Here is a 22650-nt window from a genome sequence, read left to right on the forward strand (position 1 = left end):
AAAGATACCGAAAAAGACTACAAAAAAGTCACAAGTTACAAGATAAGCTATATCATCAAGTATGGAATGAATTCAATCCAAACCTCCAGCAATAGGGTTGTCTGATCCTTTTACATGAGAGAAGAAACAGAAACGTTAGTAGTTAGCAAAAGAGTATCATTCATAATATGACCGGCCATACTCAAGATGAGTAATTTCCCTGGATTGATGAATAATATTGATTTCCTTAGAATTCAAAATTAGTTTTGTGGGGCCCGGCCCAAAAATGATGGGCTATTCCAAGCTCAGGCCCGTCCGAGGAGCGTCCTGTCCAACGAAAAGCCTCGTATGAAGCGCTATTCAACCCCAATAGCGTCAAGGAAAACTTTCCGAGGAGTAACTCCTCCTCGGACATCGTGAAGCCCAGACTAGAGACTTGCCCCAGCCACACCAGCTCGTCTTCCCAGCATATAAAATGAATTAAATTCGAAATATCTCACGGAAGGCTACCACCACATTAATTGCGCCCCAACCACCCTCTTGGCCGCATTAATGAGGAAAAGACCCCTGAACAGTACCGCCTTGGCCTCTGCAACTCACAAAGGGTCTGATGAGGGCGTCTGATGGGACAGGTGCTCGAGTGGGTGCTTGGATGATTAACAGGTGTAAGGCTGGGATGAAAAGAAGGAAAATATATAATGTATGGGAGTCCCTCAAAGAAGGGGACGGATGGAACGGTAGGAGAAACAAAGAAAAGAAATAAAAATCAGATTGGAGGAGTCCTTCTTCACGTTCTTATTTTCTCTTTCTGCAAACAGTACACTACATGCATTGGACCTGTTAGTTTCACTGAGGCCAAGTTCTTTAACCCATTCTCTACAAATAATCATTGTGGGTTGCGCTTTGGGCCAGGGCCTGATCAACACGAGTTGGGCCAGGAAAATCGTGCAACCACAAGTTTATTATTGTTATTTTTACTTTTATTTTAGGTTTCAAATTTATTTGGTAAACTGAACTTCTTACCGTAAAATCTTGGCAAAATACGTGATTGCATATACCATGTGTCACACTAACTCCAACTCTCATATATATATATATATATATATATATTTTAAAATTTTTAATTTAGTTTTCAAAAATTGTTGTAAATTGAGTGTAGGGGATTCGAATCTTGAACCTACTCATAAAAAGATCAAACAACACTATATATCTTGACAATAGATAAGTGATATTTAGTTTAAATTAATCACTATATATATATATATATATATATATATCCAAAATTCAATAAGGACTATCACGAAATAGTACAGATGGTTCAATATCTTCCGTTTCACATTCTAATTATTTTTCAGTAACATTGCAGTTAGAAATGCATTACATAGAAAAAGCTCTTGCTCCCCCCTAGGCCATGGCCTAGGTCCCTAATGAGGAAATAAGTGTTTATATATATATATATATATATATATATATATATATATATATATATATATTGTGGGGCCAGAGAATTCATGACCTAGGCTCGCTCTACATCAGGGCCCAAGGCCTAAATCGAGGAGACCTATTGCCAAGGACGCATAGTGAAAGTCCCAAAGAAAGGCCCAAGGGTGGTGCCGAGGACGATTTCACGCCTAGCATCCCACAAGACACCTAAAGAAGAAGGACGAGTTTAATGCAGGGACAAGACAAGTGAAAAGGCTGCCAATACTGTAATAAAGAACTCTGCGTCCGACAGGCCCATGCTCTTGACCATGCTATTTAACCTTTACGTCTACTTCCAACCACTTGAGGTATGGGCTGATAGGACAAGTCCCCTTCCCAGAAGGTAAAGCTTACACGTGGACCCTAAAAAGGGGGAGGAACACGGGTATAAAGGGAAACGAAAGCCAAGAGGAAGAGGGGGAGGGGGGGGAGAAAAAGGGGGAGGATGGGAAGAATTAGATGCTCCTTGGACTAAGTCCGAGGAGCCAAACCCTTCGGGCTACATCGATGTAGGGCTTGGCTGTTCAGGCCAAACCCACTTCTGCATGAGCTCCTCTAAAATCAGGACCAGATCGTTACCCAACGATCAAAGGCAAGCCTTTTAAGCCCACTCTCTACAAATCATATTGTGAGGACCCTTTTACTTACAAGCCCAACGTCATTCTTGAGCTGTTAAACTATCGTGTCCCTACAATTGGCGCCGTCTGTGGGAAGCTTGCGCGTTGGCGCCGGTGGTGGTGGAGTCAAGTCTCTGTCAAGCAAGGGTCTGCAACAGCTCCATCATTTCCAGCAACACGCTGTTGTTATTCCGACATAAATTTCTGCTAGGGGCTACGCCTCGCAGTGTCAATGGCACGGACAACTTTAGGGGCTTCCAACATCAAGCTAAGCCCCCCCCCCCCCCCCCCCCCACTTTGGTCGAGGGGCTAATTTTCGAAGAAAAGAAAAAATACAAGTTTTGGACAGAACCAAGGCCTTGTATGGTTCTCGGACTCAAGCCTATGGGGAAACCAGCTACTTAAAAGAGAAACTACAAGTTTTGGACAGAACCAAGGCCTTCTATGGTCCTCGGACTCAAGCCTATGGAGAAACCAACTACTTAAAAGAGAAACTACAAGTTTTGGACAGAACCAAGGCCTTGTATGGTCCTCGGACTCAAGCCTATGGGGAAACCAACTACTTAAAAGAGAAACTGCAAGTTTTGGACACAACCTGAACGTTATGTGGCACTTAGAATCTGCCCCGGAGAGGAGTTACCCATTGATAGTAGGGTTAACCCATAGGCTGAATGGGATCCCCAGTCTACCCTCGGGTCCTTAATACCAAGGGAACTGATGCGACTATCATAGGGCGAAGTATTATCAAGAACACGCCCAATGTCCCTCACTGCTCGGCAACCCTCTCGGACGGTTTATTTAGGATTTATTGTTCCTGGGCGGTCGCCTTGCGCACGTTGCGGAGCACTCAGCTGTTATCTCGGTTAGTATTCATAAGTTTAATCTACTGTGAGTTAGCATGATTATACTTGATATTGTTGATAAGTTCGAATTAAGAGGATTATGTTTCAAGGATTCCTGCTCTAAGTATCATTAAAGGAAAATGTAAATGTAGTATCCCATTCACAAAGTAGTTATTGCAGAAAAAGAAAAATATTCAAAAGGAAACAAACTCATTTCTTATTAAGACAAAGAAACAATACAGCGTACAATGAAAGAGCTTAAATAAGCTCATACTGAAACTAACTACATAAGCGAAAAGGAAAAAATACAAGGGAGTGAAGAAAAAGCCGAAGAAGAGATGCAGACAAGTGACGTGCTGCCGTTCCAAAATTTTGTCTAAGGAAACCATTCCTCAATACTTTTACATGCCTATAACTCAGGCAGCAAAAGAGCCCAACTTGGGGCTAGCACCGTTGAAGAAAAGGTTCAGAGAGCCCAACTTGAGGCCAACACCATTGAAGAAAAGGTGCAAGGAGCCGGAAGTTAATGAGCCTCCACGTAACCACGCCTGCGATAAAGCAGATGGCGCTGATGGCGGAAAATCTTACTTCTGACGCACCAAGAATCTGATGCGACTAGTACCTGCTTCGGATTTTGACTGAAAGAGGGAGGAATACCATTCCTTCCTTGTCAAAACGGAAGATTATCTTGAATCTGTGCCTCCCTTGTCCAGGCCACACCACCTTGAGTCTCGGAAAGACCCGGCGCCTCTGTGGCGGGTGTAAATCCTTTACCCCTGTCCGTATCTCAAACATATTGCACTAAGGATATGGAGGCTGTGATTATAGCTGAAGGTTTGTGACTCTGAAGAAAGCCAAAGGGTTTGTATGCAAGGAGAATAACCTCCTATCCTACTTATATAAAGGGTAGGGTGGTGGCATTTAATTCGTGCAGCTTTCCAAGGAGTGCTACGGACAAGGCAGGTTTGGGCTCAATTTCCAACACCATCCGCAACCGTAGGATCTCAAGATCCTCGTGAAGGCGCGCTTCGATTGCTAAAACGTCAGAGTACTCCACGTGGGTGAAAAAATGAAGGAATGACTCTTAACTTAGCACGTCTCCCATGTAAATGTAAAAACACAAGTATGAGTGGAGTACAGAATTTGAACGAGCCGTGATGTGGGCCCAACGTCACCAAAACCCTCATTCCCAACTAAAAAGTCGGGCAGCAGGATTTTGAGGGGCTATTGTGGGGCCAGAGAATTCATGGCCCAGGCCCGCTCTACATCAGGGCCTAAGGCCTAAACCGAGGAGACCTATTGCCGAGGACGCATAGTGAAAGCCCCAAAGAAAGGCCCAAGGGTGGGGCCGAGGACGATTTCACGCCCAGCATCCCACAAGACACCTAAAGAAGAAGGACGAGTTTAATGCAGGGACAAGACAAGTGAAAAGGCTGCCAATACTGTAATAAAGAACTCTGCGTCCGACAGGCCCATGCTCTTGACCATGCTATTTAACCTTTACGTCTACTCCCAACCACTTGAGGTATGGGCTGATAGGACAAGTCCCCTTCTCAGAAGGTAAAGCTTACACGTGGACCCTAAAAAGGGGGAGGAACACGGGTATAAAGGGAAACGAAAGCCAAGAGGAAGAGGGGGGGAGAAAAGGGGGGAGGATGGGAAGAATTGGATGCTCCTCGGACTTCCAAACCCTTCGGGCTACATCGATGTAGGGCTTGGCTGTTCAGGCCAAACCCACTTCTGCATGAGCTCCCCTAAAATCAGGACCAGACCGTTGCCCAGCGATCACAGGCAAGCCTTTTAAGCCCACTCTCTACAAATCATATTGTGAGGACCCTTTTACTTACGAGCCCAACGTCATTCTTGGGCCGTTAAACTATCGTGTCCCTACATATATATATATATATATATATATATATATATATATATAATAATAATAATGAGTTGGACATTACTTGGCAAAGTTCTTGTTCCCCACCCTAGGCCTTGGACTAGGGCCCCAAATGAGGAAATAAGTGTTTTTTTTTTAAATAAATAAATAAGCGAGTTGTAATTTTTTTTCCTCTCTTTTTAAGAGTCCAAACAATTGAGTAATGTTTGAAATACTATATAATTTATTACATATATTTTACAAATTGTTGTGTCACTAATCACATCCAGTGCACTTATGCCACCTTGTTCTATTTCGGTGTTTCGGACAAATTCTAGATTTTGAACTCTTCCAAACTATGTTGGATTTTCCTTTTAAAATGTTGAAGACCAAATTCATCATTTGACTAATTTTATTCTCATATCATATATAAAATTTTGTGTTGCTTAATTAGATATATATATATATATATATATATATATATATATATTATTGTGTGTAATCTTGAAACAATACATCAATAATGGAATATTTCGTTCCAATAATAAATTCAGAATGGCCTTCAAAATGGAATTCAAAACCTTAGTTGAAGTGCCACCAATCACATTTTTTTCCACATTAGTTTATAAGCTTTTGTAGTAAAGTTTGTCGTAAGTTAGCATTTTTTCAAATATATATATAGAATAATAGTAATCCAATCAAATCACCATTAAGTGAATAAAAAGTGCTAATTAGTTCTAATAAACATTAAATAATGAATGTTTGAATAAACTTTTTAATATTAATGTCAGTAAGGCCTTTACAGTAAGACTTATAGTATCCTCAATATCACTCAACTGAATTAGTCATATTAAACCTCAAGAATAATGAATTTTAAATATTAAAAAAAATATAAAACAATAAAAAACTTTGATTGTTAATTAATATACTAAATATTATTTAAGCAATAGTTAAATATTAATAAAAAATCAATTTAAAATTTTCGCCTTAAAACCTTAAATTATATGGTGTAAACCCTGATTACAGAATGAATCCAGATCACATCAGCAACTTTTAAATTCATTCTCGGGTATCTATCCGTCCATCTATATCTATATCTAAACAGCGGACCCAACTCCCAGGATATAAAAGCGGATGCAATTAACGCTTAATCCGTTTAACCCATTTTGGTCAGAATGGTGACAGCACCTTGGGCTTGGTGATATCATAGTTGAGTATTTGGTCTGTAGTACATCACATATCAAACTCTATTTTGAGTGGACTTTTTAAGAACTCTCTCTCTCTCTCTCTCTCTCTCTCTCTCTCTCAGTGCAACGATTAAGTCCAAAAGACAGCTTCATAAAAAGCAGTAAATCATTACATTAGAACTTCTACCTCTGTTGCAAGCTAACAATTTCACATCGGTTTGACATCAATAATGCACTTGGTTAAGCAACTGTCAGCAATACAGGCATTAAAAAGGGGGGGAAAAACGTTATGCAGACTTGAGCATTCAAAACAGGCCTGCTAACATGCAATTGTTGTACCGAAATAATCATACATGGAACACATCCGGAAAATAACTGGCTCCCCTCTCTTATGTCAGGCTCTGGATTCCAAAGCTAAAATTATCTTCTTTCTTGGACCCTGAAACCAAACCGAATTGAAACTTAGGAATTGATATTAAAAAAAAAGAAAAGAAAAGCCACACTTCAGCCAATAGGAAAAGAACAAAATAAGAATAATAGTAATAACAACATGTGATTGATCACCAACGAGCCTAACAGAACAAAAATGACGACATTCTTTTAGATTTTGAACTTTAAAATTGCCTGCAACAATTAGCATAAATACATAATACAACTATACAAAGGGAAAAGAATTTCACAAGAAGGCATTGTAATAACAAAAAGGTACCACCTATGGGTGAAAAGATTGGATAAAGTAAGCTGTAATAATTTGGATAGACGCGGCAAAAGATCATGGCTGCTGCATTAGCATGTGACTGATCAGACAAATAGATCTTTGTGTGTAGAAAATGGCAAAGGAAAATGACCAAAATGAAGAAGGGGATAAGAAGCATTGCCAGCTGCAACTTTAGTACTAGGCAGAGTTCAGTCAAATAATACATTCTATATTCTACTGAATCAATAATTTCTGATGACAAACCACATCATCAATATAGCTCAATCTGAAAGAATTATATCTGGGCAAGAATGCTAAATACGTCAAGTCAGAAAGACTTATCCAAACTGATACTTGGAGTCATTCTAAAAAACAAAACTAGCAGATGCTACAACACAACCCCAAGAAAATATCGAGAACCAAAAACCTCCCCCCTCACCACAGGGCGCCAAAAATTAGCTCCTATTCAAATGGAAAAGATCTACTGATAATCAGGGTAGGATCATTAGGTTGGAGAATGTGCCCTGCATAGGAGCCTCAAATGTCAAAAACTTGACAGTTGTATGAATGGCAACAACAAAAACCAAATCTTAGTTCCAAAAATTTCGGAGTCAACTATGGATCTTCAATAGACTAATCAAGGTCAACCACATGCATTCTTCTCAGCCATTTTATTCTATCTGAAATCATACTTTTTGTAACCTCTTTATTGACATGTCCTTTTCTACTACTTCTACCATAGTTATTTATTTAGGTCATCCTCTATCTTTTTTCATTACTTCAACTCAAATCAACTAACTCTACACTAGTGCATTAATCACTCCTGTACACATGACCAAATCATCTCATGTGACTCCCTCATCTTTTCATCAATAGAGGCCACTTCAATTTTAAAGTAAATTTCCTCAATTCAAATCCCATATTTCCTTGTATTTTCACTTATCCATCTTAATACGCTCTAGATCAAGTCACGTACTGTGCTATCCTGCACTACCTAACCCAGCTCAAATGTTTCTCTCTCTCATCCCATCTGACCTGGAATTAGGATTGAAATAGATTTTTTTTTTTAAAAGTGATCTTTCCTTATATTTCGACTTATCCATCTTAAGAAAAAGGCAATTGTAGGGGTACAAATTTTACTACCACGCAATTACAAACTGACAGTCATTTGAGAAATTGAGATAATATAAGTGTAATAAGTGATTACTACTGTCTTTACACCCCAAGTACCCAAATTCAGGGGACTCATTCTATACACAGCTTGACAACTCAACAGTCAACAGTCACCTCAATTTGTAACTTTTATAGTACCCTAAGCATCGCTCTTAAAAACGTTGTTGATCTCTGAAACAGCCTTCAAAGCATGCTGAGATTAACAATAAATCTGTCATATTTATGACAAGATGTTCAACTTCTAAAAACTTTTACTATGACGTTTGTTCAAATATTTTTTCTGCTTTTATCTTCTTTCTAAAATAGTTGACAGGAAAAAAGATGTTATTTTGTAAATTCATTACAACTACCAGCTTAGAGAAATGTGATTAATTATCTTTAGAATTTAGAACCAACCACTAACTAATATACCCTAGATATTACTGAAATTAGTACTGATAGTTCCACCTATAAATGAATTTAGTTCATGTGTATAGTTAAAATTATTTTAGAATTTACAGTTGTAATCAATTATTCAATATATGGTTTCTGCTCATGCAGAAAATTCATGCTTCCATAGGGACACAAGATGTGACATAACTCAGATAGTGGTCAACCCAGATCAACTCAGAAAAACTAAAGAACCTGACATCAAATCTGGTTTCTGTGAGAGAACAACTCAAAGTCCAGAGCAATGGGGGGTCAAACTGAAACCCTAAACCTAAAGACAAAATAGAAGAAAACAAAGAAATCCAATTTGAAATTTTGTTCTCCGAATCTCCAATCTAAATTACAATGCTGGGATGGCACATAAAAATAGTGTTAGTACCCTAGGTCTACAAGTTACATATTTGAATCCACTTTACAAGAACCTTTATAAAGAATCAGTTGACTGGTGACAAAGGATAGATGGGTTTGCACTTCTAATGATTTGGATGATATGTTACTGCTGGAAAACAGTTTTGAAAACCAAGTGGTAAGGGACCTTAGGGATTTCAGCAGGAATAAAGACTTGGGTCTGGGTTAGTTCACCACGATCTTTTCACTTCCAAAAGTATTACTTACAACATTACTTTTTTATTTTTATTTTATTTATAGGTAGATAGCAGGGATGCGGTGGGGTTCAAAATGGTAAATCCATTTTGCAGGTTGAAATTAGGTTTTATTTAGAATAATTTTGAAAAGTTGTTCTCAGTGTTGGTAAAAGTGTGAAGAGCACTAAAGCACAGAGGCCTCTTGGAGCCTAGGCGCAAAGTGTGAAGCGCACGACTGATTGAAGTGAAGCGTACATTTTTTTAAAAATTTACTAAATTTAAAAATAATTATTAATGGGCAATACAACAATCAAATTATCATGTAAAATGAAATAAAACATTTTATACAATTCATATAACATTTATCTAATCCCAAATTTTGCAACTTTAATACAAAAATTGCAAGTCAAGTCATTTTTTATTTTTTGGATCAGCTAGTTATGACTACTTCCGTGTCATTTTCTTTCTTAAATCTCCATTGGCCATAATGCCCTATGACTAATTGCCAATATTAGTTAATAATTTAATCAGTTAATAAGTCTATAGAGATTAGTCAATATAAGTCTAAATGCTATGTTCAACAACTAATAAAGTAACTATAGAATTACCACAAATATATTATATCATACTTTTTTTTTCATGAATTAGCTAAGAATTTCAGGACATAGCAGTATGGTAATTGGTACCAAGCAGATATTCAAAAGGGAAAAAAAATAAAATAATAATAAGAAGCAAGGGTGGGTTACTATTTTTGGGAGAAAAAAACCAAGAAAAAAAAAATAGAGAAGAAATAGGGGGTTGTGGGTTTCATCCTTTCAGGACAGTAAGTTACAATCAAAATATGTTTTTTGATAAGTTACACAAAAAATATGCCAAATCAAAGGTTTATATCAATAATGTTAAGATCCTATAGTTTTAATTCCATATTGGTTTATTTTTTTGAAAAATATAAATAGTGCCAAAAAGCACGCTTTGAGCTTTTTGAAAAAGTGCAAAAATGCGTGCCTAAAGCGTACTTCTTTGAATGCACCTTGCTTTAGAGGCAAAAAGCGCTAGAGCCTTGGGGCTTCACACTTTGCGCTTAAGTGCGCTTTTACCAACACTTGTTCTTCTTTGTCTTAAAAAAAGATGGTCAGGGGAGAAGTCAAAATTTAAGTACCCTTCCTAACATAGATATATGAGATGTGCCACAAATCCAACATTTTCTTCCTCCTCTTCTTTGTTTGGGTCATTGCTATGAGAAGTTCCACAAATCCAATGTTAAGACAAAAGAAATGCAACATTAAACTACATATGTTGGGGCAAAGTTTCATTGGGTTTACCATTGGTATGCCTAGAGCCTTGAGGTCATCATCAGTCATGTGTACTAGGGCAGTCATGTCAACCTCCACAAACCGAAAGGTAAAGTTAAGTCAAGCCTGAAAGTAGAGATAGAAAACAACAAATATAGTAGAGAATTTTGCAAAACACAAGAAGCAGGAAAAATCTTCATACTTCCTCTGCTTGAAAAGTAATAAGATACTTTTCGAGACCCAAAGAGTTCAAAAAGTCATCCACTGATGTACCAGCCTGCACAAAAAGAAGCAGGACTCAGAAACTATGTGGAACTGTAGTAATGTATTTGTATTGATGCATAGAAGGTCCACTAGAAGACTAATCACTACTTTAATAGTGTAGGTTATATACATACATACATACATACATACATATATATATATATATATATATATATATATATAAATGAGCTCCTGGTACCAAGATTGATCAAGATACACCTCCACTTTACCCAGTTTAATCCCCAAAAATTACTTTCATGCAAAGAGGGTTGTTTTGGCTGATCAAGCTAAAGCAATAAAGATATGTGCACGGCATAATTATAATACAGACCATGTTTTTCAATTACTTTCTAAATTTTTGACCCACTAGCCACTTGGACGGTTGGACCAGGGGCTAACAATAAAGGGACTCCTGTTGCATAAGCATGATAGTAGCAGGATCACCAAATCTCTGAGATACCCCAGGGAAGTGCTAGCCAATGGGCTCCAACTCAAATAGCACCTCCTCCCCTCATAACAAGGTGGAGGGTGAGGTTGTGGATTCAAGATCAATGTCAAAGGGCTGTTTTCAACTTTACTGATACGACACACAACACAAGCATTTCATAAAAGTTTTCTTTCAACTTTAATATTACAATAATTGAAGAATTGGAATTTTTAATAGCTATCATTACTCTACGGTAAAGTCTAGGAATTTTACTTAATAATGCAATCTCCCCCTGCTTTGGTCCACTACTGACTGATAGCAAAAGAATCAATCTTTTTTGATAAGTAATGAAATTTTATTGATATAAACAAATATAACAGACCATGAGGACTGACTATGCAAAACAGATACCCAATCCAAAGAGTTCCAAAGAAAAATAATTTGAGTTCAGCCATAGTTTTCTCTATATTTTTAAAGCTCTGGTTATTTCTCTCCCTCCACAAGCACCATATCAAGCAATGAGAGGCCCAAAACCCAAAATGTCCTTGCCAACAAGCTAGCAACTCGACAACAGTCTTTGGCATCATCTAACAAATTCTAAAAAACCCAACACCTCAGACCATAAGTCTGTAACAATAGAGCAGTTTAGTAATAGGTGATCTACTGATTCACCTTTGTGTTTGCACATATAACACCAATACGAAATCCAAACATTATTTCTCCGTGAATTATCAATCATCAAATTTTCCCCAAGGAAATGATTGATCACTATTGCAAAGCAGAACCTGATAGTAGCCACTAACTTTAAATCCCTTTTTCATATCTGATTTCCAGCACAGTTTACCTCTGAAGTAGGGATTTTGTAGGGACTTCTTCCAATTGTTCTTGAAGAATGATGGAGCATTCTCTTCACTTAGTTTATTAGCAAAAATGATTGCAATGCAAGGTAGGTTTAAAAGGTGGAACCATCCTCATCATTTTGCTTTGGCAATAAGGGTTTTATTTCTCTTCTCTAACTAATAAACAGACCAGACCAATTACACGTCTAAAGTGTGACTAGGAAAACACACACTGAAACCAATACAATATCTTCTTCAGTTCTCCATGTTTTATTTCTCACTATAAAGTGCATCCTTTTTTTTGGTCTGTGGATAAAGTTATTTTTATACCCACCCTAATACTTTCCAAATCCTTAGTCCACCCCTATTTCTTGAGATACCTAAGGTATAATATAGCATTTTGTGACTAGTGCATTGACAGTAATCTGTAAAGCAAGTCCTAGTGAAACATGCACAATTAAATGATGTAACAAAAATTACATAGGTTACCAAGTGAAACTATTTGCCCCTTCAACCCACACCCACCACCCCCCCAAAAAAAAAAAAAAAAACTAAGAACAAAAACTATATTCTGGTTCTAATTTTTTTTACCTGATAATGCATACATGTATTATTTTAAAAATGCATAACAATGCCCTACCATATAATGATAAGAAACTATACTAAAAGAATAATATATATATATATATATATAATAGAACTAAAAAAACTCCCACCTAAACATGCACAAAAACTAAACTAATATATTAATCTAGCAAGTAGTTCTGAACGGCACAGTGAGCGAAAAAAAAAGATTCATGCCTTTTTTCTAGGAGCAGGGTTGGTGCCCTTTTTGAGCTCTGGTGCAGGGACCTCAGCTACGCTCTTCCTAGTAGGCCTCTGAGCCTCCAGCTTTCGCTTTGGGGGATCAATGTTCATTGGTTGTGTATCATTCAGGCCAGTTAACTTATCACGTAGATCCCTAACACCTGAAAGAGACCCTCTTTGAGATGCTTGTCCAAGACTTTTCTTTTGAAGCTTTAAACGGAGATCTCGAGCCCCAACCTTGTTGTCTTCATAAGCCATAAAAACCACATAAAGAAGGTTAGTGATATGATGCCCACAAAAGAGAGCAGGCTCTAGTTGCATTATAGAAAGAATGCATACTTGAAATTTGAGGTTCATCTTCATTATAAAGATCATGTTCCCACTTGTCATCTTGCCTTTGCCTGAAAAAGAGATTTCATTGACACAATTATTTTTAATAATATTGTTGGCCTCAATAATTTAGAACTTGACCAATTAAGACAAAAAAGAAAAAAAGGAGAGAGATGGAATGAGAATATTATCTATAATAATAATAATAATAATAGCCACTTGATGAACCAGAAAGCAAAGTTGACACTACAATCCAACAGATAACTCATAGACTCCAAAATTCAAACCAGAAATTGATAAAAACAAGGGCATCCAGCAGCGTGTTAGACAAATCCTAGAGAGTGTATGCACAATGGTCCTCTAAACTCTAGCAACACCTACAATACAATGTTTGATTAAGACTTAAGAGTATCCAACAAAGGTAGGTATGCAATACCAAAGGAAAATTTTCTAATAAGCTTCAAACTGTTATTGCAGGATGATGTGGAATGTAACTGGCAGCCCCTTTGAAGGCTTATAACAGGCAAGAGAAAGCTGCTTCTAGTGCTCAATAATTAATTTGGGAAGTTTCTGATAAAGAAGATCTTTCATCGAGTCTTATCTATTGTTTATTTTTGTTGGATAAGCTTTAATTTATTTATAGTATTACAAGGACAATTTGGTGATTTCCAATTTTTTGGAAAAGTATTCCTTGATGGTACCAAAGGCCCATGAGTCTTATTGATAAGAGAAGTTAAATATTTTTTCTTTGTTATTAGTCATCTTAGTCTTTCTAAAAAAGACATTAAGGGTTCAAATTGACCCCCCCCCCCCCCCCCCCCCCACAAACCAATTATCAAATTATCAAAAAAGTAATCCTAGACTTTCTAAGAATAGGTTATTTAGGAGTCTTACTACTTCTAGAAAAGGATATAGCCATTGCCTATTGAAAAGCTTTATTGTAGGCAATAACATTCATGGTGAGTTGGGTCTAATAAAATTCCAATAGCTTATTTTAAGCTTTGAGGGTGGTGCTTGCCTGTGTTTGATAGCTTAGGAGGAAAACCTAGATGAGATTACTAAGCAGTTATCTTTCTGTTTTCTCATTCTATTCACCATTTTAATACCAAGTCGCTATGAAACATATTCAAGATCCAAACTTCTATTCACCTAAACCTACCTACTCTTAAACATCAAACCCTAATCAAAAACCATTAAAGATCTCATTAAGAAATCTAATTAGTGTTGAATTCCTAAAGATCAAACATCACATGATTGCAAGTTTGCAACCCACCGTCTAGATTACTCAGAGTAGAGCCGTATGCTTTATGGATGTGCATCAAGGCAATGTTAAGCCTTTGCCCGGATTTCCTCTCAACAATTCGACTGTGGAAACAACAGCAGTGAAGCACAAGATCTCTATCTGTGTGTGTGTGCACGTGCACGGATCAAAAAGATACAGATATCAAAATATCTCCGAACAAGGGATTAATAAACTTAATGAAATTACTTCATTAAGAGTTAACAGTTTCCAAATTTCCCACAAAGTTGCAACTTTGAGACTACAAAACTCAAATTAACTTCTCTGATGGCACTATTTCCATAAACCCAACGCATAAAAGCATCATTAACAACATCATGAGAGTCCATCACAGCCAGTGTTCAAAGTCTTACTAGAAATCAAAATTCTCAATCAATTATCACCAAATTAAAAATTAATATATATATATATATATATATATATATATATACTCAATCAAATTGCTCTGAAACTTTCCCATATAAAATATAAACCCAGAACAAGCTAAGCCTCCAATCACAAACACAGCTAAATCAAACTATAGAAAAAAACCAAAATAGAAGCAAAAATTAAAAACCGGCAAAACAAAACGTGCGAAGAAAGATGAAATTGTGGGGGGCAAAAGCGAACCTCTTGCCGGTGAATTGTCGGCGGCGAGTGTCAGCAATGGAAGTCCCATTGAGTCGATCCTTTATTGACCTCTTGGACTCTGCCTCCACTCGATCAGCATACATCTTATTAGCGCTTCTTTAATTTAATAAATACAACGAAGAAAAAAGAAAAAAATAAAACCTAACCCTAACCCTAATTGGAGTTGATGAAGAAGAAGAAAAGAATTGGAGTGAAGGATTTGAAGTTGCGGAGAAGAGAGATCAAAAACCCTAAAAAATAAATATTCTTTTGGGTTTGGGAATTAAAGTAACGGAGAGAGAGAGTTTTGGTTTTGGATTTTGAATTCTCGACAGATAAAAGGATTTGAAAGTCGGTGGAAAGCTTTTGTATTGGGGGAAGAATTGTGAAGGGCAAGGAGGGAGTTAGGGAGGGAGTGAGGCAAAGGGACTTTCACTGCGATTATAGTGTGTACTAATTTTGTGACATTTGGGTCCAAGATGCCTTTCAAGCACTTGAAACGCAGTGTTTTTGTTTTTTGCTTGTTTTTCTTTGGTAAAAAAAAAAAAAAAGAAAAAAAAAAAAAAAAAAGAAAGTAAATTACAAATTACATTCCTAAAGTTTGGGATGATTGAATTTTACATTATGAAGTTTTGAAATTTGGATTTTATCTCCTGAAATTTGGTGATGTTTGGATTTCACACCTTAACGTTTCAGAATTTGAATTTTACCCCTTATATTTTAGAAGTGTTTGAATTTTACTCCCTAAAGTTCTGGAGTGTTTGGATTTTACACTTTAAAGTTTTAGAATTTGGAGGTGTAAAATCCATACAACCTAACTTTAGGAGATAAAATTCAAGTTCTAAAACGTTTGGATGTAAAATTCAAACACTCCAAACTTCAGGGTGTAAAATTCAATCATCCTCAAATTTTAGAGGTGTAATTTGCAATTTACCCAAATATATATATACAATTACACTTTTTTAAGTTTGGTAAATTATTATGGGGTTATATTCCCCTTCCATGAGATTAGAAATGACATTTTACCTTAAACTTGAAGGGAAAAAACATTTTCTAGATGATATTTAATTGACCAGATTTTGTGAAATTAATATTAAAAATGTTGTATGCTAACTGGCCAAGTTTCCAAATTATCTTACTTTATAGTTAGAATTGATTTTTTTAAATTTGTAATTAAAGTGTATTTTAAAATATTAAGTGTGATTTTATTAATTAATTTTTTTTCAACATGTTGTGGAGAGATTTGTTGTTGCAAGTGTTTTTGTATTTGATAAATTTTGCATTTTTATTTAAAAATATTGTAAAGAGATTATTATAAAAATTTAGAAGGAGAGTGTTAGAGGGGAGGGGGAAATGAGTGTTAATTTCTTCATACCTCAAGGAAAGAGAGTATGTTTACCCTTCAAGTTTAGGCTGGAGTGTTATTTTTCTCAAACCTTAAGGGAGGAGAGTGTGCTTGCCCGTATTATTATTTTAGTTCTTAAGTTTAATTTTTGTCATTTTAGTCTACTCAATTCGATAATGTTATCATTTTAATCCTTTGAGTCTATTTGGTTAGGCAATTTGGGAGTCTAAAAGCACATTACACCGTTTTGAGGGGAAAGTCCTAGGATCCCATCACTTGTGGTGAATTAGATGGTCCATTAGTTGATGAGGCTTGAACTAAACGATCACATTGGTGACCACCTTCACGACTTGATTAGCCAGTGGGTTTTTTGAGAAAGGGAAACCTTTAAACTAGAGTTTTTCTAAAGGTACCTCATAAAATTGGACTCAAAATTTATTATCTCTCCAAATTCGAAGGAAAATATGGGTATGCATGAAGATTTCTGGAATCGTGATAAAGATGGGTCAACTTGACGCGCTAAATGCCAAGTCAAAATGGGTCAACTTGTGGATCTTATTGGTTGACCCTTTTTTTCCAAATGGATTTTTTTTTTCCTGTGATTTTTTAAATCAATTTTTGGCTTCTAGCACTATTTTAATGTGTTTCAAATGCTTTTTTTTTTTTTTTAATTTCATTTTCTCTCTCTAATAATTCAATTATTATAATAAGCGAGAGAGGGGGTTTAGAATCTTAGTTCTCCTTATAAAGGATACTGGCCAATATCATTGAGCTATAAGGCTCTTGGCTTATTTCTTTTTCTATTTTTAGTTTTTTTTTTTTCCACCTTGAGGCACTAAAAAATTATTTCTTCACAAGGTCGAGAATTTAAGGTTTTAGTTTAGAGAACCATGAACTATGTGAACTACATATATAAATAATAGAGGAGAATACATTTTATACATTCATCATCAACCTATAGAAATCATCCGTTTGATCTCCATGCAATTGCAAGCACACATTGAGGCCTCCCTCGCCTTTTGGCCCCGGCAACAGCATGACCAAGCCAGGCTTAACCACAATTGGAGTGGCACATTTTACTCTTCCCCCTGCAAACACTTCCTCTTCTAGCCCCAATCCCAACCATGACACCAATGAGAAGCTATTTTCCGTACAGGGCACTCCTCTGTTCACCTCCAACCAATCTATCCCAGACCTCACATACTCATCATCAAGTCTCTCCACCCCCTTGTTGCACTTTTCTCACAAGGAACCAGTCATCTTCCTCCCTAAGCTCCCTCACACTTGCTCTTGCAAATCCAGGAATCAATGCATTGCATTCCCTGCAAGCCCACATGGTGCTTGTGGCACAGTTCTTTTGCAAGCATCCATCGGAAACAACATGGTGAAAATCCTTTCCTCTTGCATCTGTACTGCAATGCTCATTGCCTTCCATATCTTTGCTGCCACAACATGAAATGTGGTGCAATTCTTCAGTTTTCCGCCCCCGAGGGCCGCCTTCTTTAAGTAGCTTATGCGTTCCGGAGACAAATAGACCATATGAGTCTGATTATGTGATGTGGTGGGTTGATTTGTGACAATGCCACTCAAACCTCGTACAGTGAATAAATTATGATCTGTCTCAGTAGTTTTTGAGTACTCAATAGTGTGTGGATGACTAATATTTGGTGGGTTTCGAGCTCTAAGAATTGTCCGGTTTGAATTAGACACAACAACCAGATTATCACCGCGAGTTAAAGCAGCCCAATTTGCCTCAAAACCTCTGACTGCCACCCCATCTAGTGTGCAATGGTTGACACGAGAGGCAAGTGCTAAACCTCCACATCCAAACTGTGTAAACTGTCACAACAAACTCACTGTCAAATTGATTTGCTTCAATTACATGGTTTACATTTTTTTTTTTTTTTCAATATAAGTTTGGCATTACGCCTTTAAAAGAATAGGAAAAGGAATTTAACAGTTTTTTTTTTTTTTTTGAGAAATAATTTAACAGTTCATTAAATCAAAAAAAAAAAAAAATTACGGAATAAATTGATCCTATTTACTTCAGTTAGAAGGACTTTTAAAATTAAAAATTAACATAAAAGAAAGAAATATATAGATTGATTATTATGTCCTTGCTTTTTATTAGTTGTGAATAAATGTCATTTTTTTGCCAATTTTGGGGGGCATACCATAACGAAACTCCCATAAGATTATACCTCCTTTAAGAAACCTTAAAAAGTGACCCACATTTAAGTGATAGATGAAAAACTCATGTCTTAAATTTTCTATTTGTGAAAGTTACACATTATGGTGTAACATTCTATTAGTAACTCTCAATTGATGATAATTTGAAGACACTTTGGAAATAGCTTCTATTATGAGTAAACACCATACAATTACAATTGTTTAGTCTCCTTGATGGAATAAGAGTTACGGGATAAACCTTAAACTAAAAGGGTCCCTAGTCTAGCTTATGTATAGCATGTGTCTCCATCAAAAAGGTCATATGTGTTGAAAAAGTCATATAGACTAGAAGAACCCTTTCATCTATACATTTATCTTAAATAATCAGTTCTTTTTAAAACACTTGAACAACTATAACCGAAGGTATGTTTGTTTTCTTCCTCTGCTCTAGATTTTATAAAGTTTATGGTATTTATGAAATTAGATCATAAAGAAAAAATATATATTTAAAGTGTGCTTCAGATTTCTTGCACTTATCTTATTTTGAAATATCATTTTATAGTTTGTTTTAATTTCCTGTCATGATTAACATGTGAAATATCATTTTATAGTTTGTTTTAATTTCCTATCATGATCAACATGAGGCTTTGTTGATCTTTATGATGCTAGTTGAAGTAGTAAATATAAAAATGACTTGGGAGTGGCCATAGCATCTTAAGCCATGATGAATAATCACATCAAGAAATTCTTATGAGACCTCATTAGGAATGAAGGCATCTAAGTAGCAATTACATCATGAAAATAATGATTTCGCCCCATAGGAAGGTTATGTTTGTGCTTTGATTGGAATAAGGTGGTGAATTGGACATTAAGAAAAGATTTTTCCTAGACCCATAGGTATAGAAAACCTAGAGTAAAGGAAGAAAACAACTGTGGGTCCGTTTGGATTGAGCTTATTTTTGCTGAAACTGAAAACTGAAACTGAAAACACTGTAGCAAAATAATTTTTAAATGTGTAAATAATATCGTGGGACCCATTTTTAATGAAAAAGTTGATGAAAAGTGGAATTTGTGAGTCCGTGAACAGTGCACGAATGCACTGTTCAGAGTGGACTTGGTCAAATAGTGCGGCTGGGAGAAAGAAAAAAAAAAAAAAAAAAAAAAAAAAAAATGGAAAACGCAGCCACAAATTCAGCAACTTTCAGTGCAATCCAAACGCACTCTGTATCTCTAACTATAGTTGTTCAAGTGTTTTAGAGATAACTAATTATTTAAGAAAATGTATAAATAATAGAGTTTTAGTATATGACATTTTCCACACATATGACCTTTTGATGGAGGTACAAGCTACATATATGCTAGACTAGGGACCTTTGTAGTTTAAGATTTATTTCATAACTCTCATTCCATCAATGAGTTTAACTAATTGTAACTCCATGATGTTTACTCATGGTAGGAGTTATTCCAATGCGTCTTCAAAGTATTATCACAACTAATAGAATGTTACCTCATAACATGTAACTTTCACAACTAGAAAATTTAAGACTTGAGTTTTTCATCTATCACTTAAATATGGGACACATAAAGTCTCCTAAAGGAAGTATAATCTTATGAGAGTTTCATTATGCTATGGCGCCACCAAAAATTGGCACACAAAAAAAAACATTTATTAACAACTAATAAAAAGCAAGGGCATAATAATCAACATCTATATGTTTCTTTCTTTTATATTAAATTTTTTTTTATTTTAAACGTCCATCTAACTGAAAGAAAATAGGTCTCATTTATTTACTTTTTAATCTCCATTTCATTTAAAAACTTCTAACGGCATTAAGGATATGGAGAAATTAAGATTATTTCCTGCATATTTCAAAAGTTTAATGAGTCTAGCCACTCCCCAGCGGACAATAAATTTATTAAAAAAAAATAACAAAACCACAATTAGGCTTATGTTATAAATAGCCATTAGCTAATTGACTGATTTTTTTTAACATATTCAACTTTAAATATAAGTGGCAAATTATTACTTTGATTTTTTGAATCCATTTGAGAACAACTTTTTTTGGTAGCTTATTTGCATAATGTGTAACAAAAAAAAAAAAAAAAAAATTGACTTATTTTTAAAAAGCTTAAAGTTATATATTTTTAAAATAGAGATAAAACAAAAAGTAGTATGAGACTTACAAATAGTGAATAATTTAAGCAAAAAGTTAACTTTTAATTACCAAACTCACATGTAACGAGAGTTAAGTGCCAATCTGGTAACGGATTATCAATAAAACTTTTTTAAAATACTACTTTTTATGAACTTCATTTATTTTAGATACATCTTTTTCAAGAATTTCATTTTTAAAAAAAAATGATATTCTGATTCATATGAAAAATAAATTATACGAAATCCGTATTATATTATTTTAGCCTGCTTTATCTTATAATACTAAAAAATTTATTTACTAATAAATTAACTGTATAGTACTAAATACTAATAAGTAATAACCGAAGGGAAAATAACCTGTATAGACAAAAGGGGATTGTCCTTCCAAGTCCCTTTCTTCATCACCCTCTTCATCCAACAATGCAACCAACTGCCTGAACTCCAGCTTGGGAGAAGAGAGGTCACCTAATTCACTCAACCTGGTGTTAGTTATTGCTGCAACAACCACAACACCAGCACCATTACAATCAATTTCAAAGCGATTATCTTCTTCCGAACATGGCACTGGCCTACCAGCTAAAAAATCATAAAGGTACTAGCATCTTGGAAAGGGCACTGCATAAGCTATGATAAGCTTCAAAGTATGTCATTTCATTTGTTGGGAACTTGGGGGGTCGAAAAAGGACACGGATTCTTGGTACACAACAAGGGAAAGGTATATGTTTGATAAGAAAATTTGTCTACGTTCTGTAGGTTTTTCGGGTGCAATTACAACTTTCTCAAGTAACTTCATATTCTCCATTCTATATATATATGAGCCACCCCTATGGGTGCTTCTTTTGGCTCTGGTGCACAACACAATGGAACTGTGGCCAATATAAAAGAATTGTATAAAATGTGGGAAGAAAAAATTACATCGGAAATGTCTTGAACAAAACTAGAATGACTATTTATAGGAGCAAGAGTTTGCATGAGACATCTCTTAAACGAGAAAGCGTCAACACGGTTACTAAATTATACTAATTCAAGACCATTGTGCTTTTTTGACTACTATTGAAAGTGGTTGCTGTTTTTTCAAAACTAATTAATGTTCAATAGAAGGTTAAAGTTAAGAATGTAAATAAATTATATTAAATTAAGAGTTACATTAATTATTGATTAATTTAATTAATTTAAAACTATGATAATTTTAAAGCTAAATTACTTTTTTTTTTTTTTAAATACAAGATAATACAAGGTATAATCTAAGTGTATATATATATAAAGCTTTCTTCTAGAGACTTGAACCCCGACTCTTACTCTTCACACCCCAGAAGCACTAATACTTATAGAATGACCATCACGCCAAGTCACCAAGGATGCGTGGTGGTGGCTAAATTACAATTTAATATGGGCTTAGTGTAGTTTTCTTCTGCATGGGAGGGATGGGGCAGCTCAATGTATTTTGCGGTCTAAGGGTACAATTTTAAGTGCAACATTTTCTTATATTTAAATATTAATTAATTAATGCTTATTGAGCTTTTGATATCATTTTTTAAATTTAAAATGTATTTTTTCAAATTTTTTGAGATTCAATATTAGTAATTAAGTTTTTGATGTGATAACTATTAAGAGAGATCTTGGTATGACAATTTCTAAGGCAGATTCGACAAAATCTCTAGTGGGTTAGAGGTTCATTTGCGGTTGAAAAGAGGATGGGGGATTTTACTATTTTAGTAAGATAGGTTCCAAATTTCAACCTTTTTGAAATTGGGTATTAGGGAGGATTTATTGTATGTGACAAGTCATATTCATTAATTAATTTATAAAATGTTAATATGAGATACTGGTATTAGAGGGTGTAAACTTGGGGTATTGCCCCAAGTCCTTATTGAATTTAAACTCAAAAAAAAAAAAAAAAAATAATAATAATAGACTAAGGATTTGATAGAAATAAACTCAAACTCTTTCATTCACCCAACCAACAAGAAATCAAGAACAACAATGAAAGGGAGAAAGCTTTCCAATTGCATAAACTAGAGAGAAAAAAAAAAAAAAAAAAAAAAAAAAAGAGAGAGAGAGAGAGTAAATAAAGCCAACCAGAAATGAAGATGAAAGGAGAGTAGTCAACACATTGTACATTGATTGCTAAGCAATTACTACAAAGTAAGCTACAAAAAAAAAAAAAGAAAAAAAAAAAAAAAGAAAAAAAAAGGTAGGAAAGTCAAAAGCGGCAATGTAAGCAATGAATAGATTGGGGTTTGATCCCTGGAA

General features: G+C 35.4%; 2 protein-coding genes across 2 annotated transcripts; both read right to left on the reverse strand.

Moving 5' to 3' along the window:
• Positions 1 to 6107: 6107 nt before the first annotated feature.
• On the reverse strand, positions 6108 to 15190 carry LOC126699153 (uncharacterized). The gene is made up of 6 exons (XM_050396802.1): positions 14729 to 15190; positions 12829 to 12890; positions 12484 to 12734; positions 10355 to 10429; positions 10183 to 10245; positions 6108 to 6416 (listed from the first exon to the last, which is right to left on the reverse strand). The coding sequence occupies exons 1-6, from the start codon at positions 14830 to 14832 to the stop codon at positions 6372 to 6374; spliced, it is 600 nt and encodes a 199-aa protein (XP_050252759.1). The 5' UTR covers positions 14833 to 15190; the 3' UTR covers positions 6108 to 6371.
• Positions 15191 to 17378: 2188 nt separating this feature from the next.
• On the reverse strand, positions 17379 to 21199 carry LOC126701233 (acyltransferase GLAUCE-like). Its single transcript, XM_050399338.1, has 4 exons — positions 21142 to 21199; positions 20755 to 20973; positions 18275 to 18288; positions 17379 to 17912 (listed from the first exon to the last, which is right to left on the reverse strand). Exons 1-4 carry the CDS (start codon positions 21197 to 21199, stop codon positions 17379 to 17381), a joined length of 825 nt encoding a protein of 274 aa, XP_050255295.1.
• Positions 21200 to 22650: the final 1451 nt, after the last annotated feature.

The sequence above is a fragment of the Quercus robur genome, chromosome 9 (assembly GCF_932294415.1).
Source record: "Quercus robur chromosome 9, dhQueRobu3.1, whole genome shotgun sequence".
NCBI lineage: Eukaryota > Viridiplantae > Streptophyta > Magnoliopsida > Fagales > Fagaceae > Quercus > Quercus robur.

Coding starts and splice junctions, on each gene's coding strand:
- LOC126699153 (XM_050396802.1), bottom strand. CDS start 14,832: ATGTATGCTGATCGAGTGGAGGCAGAGTCCAAGAGGTCAATAAAGGAT. Junction 12,891..14,728: donor CGACAATTCACCGGCAAGAG/GTTCGCTTTTGC, acceptor TCTCTTTTTCAG/GCAAAGGCAAGATGACAAGT. Junction 12,735..12,828: donor AGATGAACCTCAAATTTCAA/GTATGCATTCTT, acceptor TGGCTTATGAAG/ACAACAAGGTTGGGGCTCGA.
- LOC126701233 (XM_050399338.1), bottom strand. CDS start 21,199: ATGGAGAATATGAAGTTACTTGAGAAAGTTGTAATTGCACCCGAAAAA. Junction 20,974..21,141: donor ACCCGAAAAACCTACAGAAC/GTAGACAAATTT, acceptor ATGATTTTTTAG/CTGGTAGGCCAGTGCCATGT.